General features: G+C 46.5%; 1 protein-coding gene across 1 annotated transcript in view; it reads left to right on the forward strand.

Annotated features, from left to right (window-relative positions):
* The window catches only part of adamts6 (ADAM metallopeptidase with thrombospondin type 1 motif, 6), a 62002-nt gene that overhangs the window by 18833 nt on the left and 39686 nt on the right, over positions 1-3483 (forward strand). The window contains exon 10 of the mRNA XM_023422247.2: positions 375-521. Coding sequence (XP_023278015.1) covers positions 375-521 — 147 coding nt within the window. The remainder of the gene's footprint in view (positions 1-374; positions 522-3483) is intronic.

Consider the following 3483-nt stretch of genomic DNA (forward strand, 5'->3'; position numbering starts at 1 on the left):
CCACAAAAAAAAACCACCTCACCCCCCAACCCGTCCTCCCTCCAGTCGGTGGTGACTCCGCCTCCACATCACGGCCTGCTCAGACCTGCAGGCGCTGATTGACAGGCAGGCATCAGAGTGGTAATTAGAACTTTTTCGTTCCTGCCGAGCTCCAGACAGGGTTTGACCCTTGACCCCTCGGGTCTCCTCCACACAGCTGTTTCAGAGCCACAGAGCTTGAACTTTACAGCCAGGGCCACTGAGGGAGACGTCCTCCAGTTCAGCAGTCTGGACTTTCCAGCGTCGCCCCGTCCAAACTGAGCAGTTAACTCGCCAAAGAGAAGGCTCATCATCCCAGCTGCATTAATTTCCAGCTTTTATTTTGTGTGTTTCAGTTTTGGGATGAACCACGATGGGATCGGGAATTCCTGCGGTACCAAAGGCCACGAGACAGCCAAGCTGATGGCCGCTCATATAACAGCCAACACCAACCCTTTCTCCTGGTCCGCCTGCAGCAAAGACTACATCACCAGCTTTCTCGAGTAAGTGGATGATGGTTGTTCCCTGTGGGACTGTCTGAGTGTGTTTGGATTTGCCTGCATGTGTGCGTATATATATGTGTGTGTATGTGAGTGTGTGTGTGTGTGTGTGTGTGTGTGTGTGTGTGTGTGCAGTACAGAAAAAGGTGCATGCCTGTTTTCCTGCTCGCTCGCAGCCGTCTCGCTTTACAACCCGCTGCCACTGGCTGGCCCTTGTGGTGACCCGCTAGGCTGCCTTGTATGCAAGTCCTTCCCCACTTATTCACATCCATTTCATCACTATGACTCCTGCCAGACCTCCTTGTGGCTGTGTATGATAACTGGGTGCCTTTCACCCTTGCATCCCTGCACCACAAGGCGGGTGATGTTAGAGCTCATGTGGTCCTTTGGTGGTGATGTGTAGGCCAGCTGCTTTCAACCGCTGCTCCACTGTTTTGCGGATAGGTCAAAGGAGACAAAAACTTAGAGCACATGAATAAACAAAAGAGTAACACGGTGACATTTTGGCAGAATGAGTCCTGCCAGCCTGGCATGATTAAAAAAGAACAAAACAACACTTAAAAGGCCAGACAAAACCTGTGACGACAGCAGGACCCGATGAACTAAAAGCTGCCACCCTGATCCCAGCACATCGTAGGTGTATTGAGTTGACTTATAAAAGTTAAATTCAACTGTTGAATGTCCAGGAATCTGAGCAGCCTGGTCCCAAATGAAATCTCCTCTAGCTCTGACGTGGAGACTGTTTGTAGCTGTAGATGAAGACTGACGTTGCTCCGCACACACACAGCTCAAGAGTGAATTATAAAAAAGTGCATTGTAGTTTTTTTCCTGGGAGGGCTCAGCCACTGTTGGGAAAACAAGCTTCATTGTGTTCATTGTTCCCTCCGATGAGAAACATGTTATTCTTCTTTAACTACCAGAGAATGAGGTCAAGGATTCCTCAGCAACTCTCTGAAATTGCTTGCTCGCAGCGATGGCGGGACGGCTGTAAACTATTGCAAAGAGCCACGTTGACTCTGGTGGACAGACGTTGTGCAACACTCACAGCTCTGAGTGAGTCATGGTGTCATTTAAGGTGCTCTAATCAAATTTCTTTATTAACAATGGATGAAATGATTGTGTATAATGAGAAAGGGGTCACTTATTGTGTCTTTTCGCTAAATGTTTTGGGTTTGTTCTGGTTCAGCCTCACTGCTAACATCTGTGTTGTTTCTACATGCAGTAGACTGCAGCTGTTTTAGGTGGAAAAAGTGCCGATAAACCCACTGCACACAACCCGCTCAGCAGCAAACAGCTGAAAGACTAAATCACTGACTTGTCGGAGAACACAGTTGTGGAGAACAAAGCAGAGCTAAAATCCAGTCCAGTGAAAAACTGACTTAGATTCACGAGGTCGCCGGAAACACGTCTCCAAATAAATGCTTATGTTGCTACATGTCGCCTGAATAAGTAAATAGACAACTGGCTTTTCACTATGTTAACTATATCAAGGTGATAAGATGCCAGTGTGTGTGTTTGCAGTTTGTTGCAACGACCCCTACGTGGCCCAAAAGGAGGCGATAATGCTGGTGTGACTGCACTTAAAGTGACACACAAACACACACAACAGCGAGTTCATCGGTTCATGTCAGGACATTAACATTGACAAGCGTCGCTGTCTTAAACGCGCTCTCGTGTTGGGGAACAGGAGTCCACTTAAATCGTCTTTTTCTGCTAGAACAGGTGCGGTTCCTTGATTGCACCCTGCAGCCTTTCAAATTGCAATCATATGATGGAGACACCCAGTTTAATACTACAGCAAACACTCCGTCATTGACCTCTTGGTCAGAAAGCAGAAGACCAGCTGGTATTTCTGTTTCTGTTTACGGTGCAGCCAAACACAATCACGTTGTTTTAATAAAGATGTCAGTCAAAAGTAATTGCAGCCACAGTCTGACTCCCTGCAATATTTGAAACTGATCCGCTGACAAAAAAGAACGACATTTTTTTGTGTGTGTGTGTGTGTGTGTGTGTGTGTGTGTGTGTGTGTGTGTCACCACCGCACAAAAAAAACAGACTGATTGTAATTCCTGCAGCGGCTTCACAATAAAAGCCTCCCAGTTTTTCACCAGTGGAATGCTTTTATTGTGAAGCACCAGCAGTAAAAGTGAAGCTTTAGTAGTGAAGTTAACGATGAGATAACATTTGGATTTTCGTGTGAATCCCTTGTGCTTAAGTAGGTAATCAGATTCCAGCATAGGAATGGCCCCGCCCCCCACTAACAATATAAACTGCCAAATTCAGAGCTGATCACTGAGTGTAAAGGCTTTTAAAGGCTAATGCAGAAAAATCTAACAAAAAATATTAAAATCGGGGTTTTATTCAATGAAAGTCTGAAGGATTATAACTTATTTTCCTCGACTGTTACTCTCCTTCCACAGGAGGTCAGAGGTCACACTCCAGCGTAACAGAGTCCGTCAGTACTGCTGCGCTAACATACGTGCTTTTGTATAACAACCTGCATGTATCCGGGTTCAGTTTTAGCTCGGCTCATCACTAAGACCTGAGTGCTGCTTGTAAATGCTAATATGCAACCTTGCTGTGAAGTGTTGGTTGGATGCGTTGCAAGACTGCAGTGTGTGTGTGTGTGTGTGTGTGTCTGTTTGTGCGTTCGTGTTTAGTTAGCAGGGCCCTCCAAGAAGGCGGATAATAGCTGCCGTGGTTGTCACATGATGTTTCCGGCTGAAAGCTGTTAGAGGAGGGTTAGTGAGCAGCACTTGTGACAGAGATGACAGTATTATATGCCAGCTTCCATCTGGGACACAAAGAGCCGCTTCTCTGCTGCTCCGTCGGGTTCCTGTCCATTTCTGGCTCGAGTGTCCGAGGACGACCGAGCAAAAAAAAAGAAAAGAAAGAAAGTTGTTTTACATTTTCGTCTCTAAGCAGAATCACTTCTTGCTTTGCTTGTTATCCCCCCCGCCCGCAC

Source organism: Seriola lalandi, unplaced genomic scaffold (assembly GCF_002814215.2).
Source record: "Seriola lalandi dorsalis isolate HSWRI2012SDOR001 ecotype SW California unplaced genomic scaffold, Sedor1 jcf7180002054680, whole genome shotgun sequence".
NCBI lineage: Eukaryota > Metazoa > Chordata > Actinopteri > Carangiformes > Carangidae > Seriola > Seriola lalandi.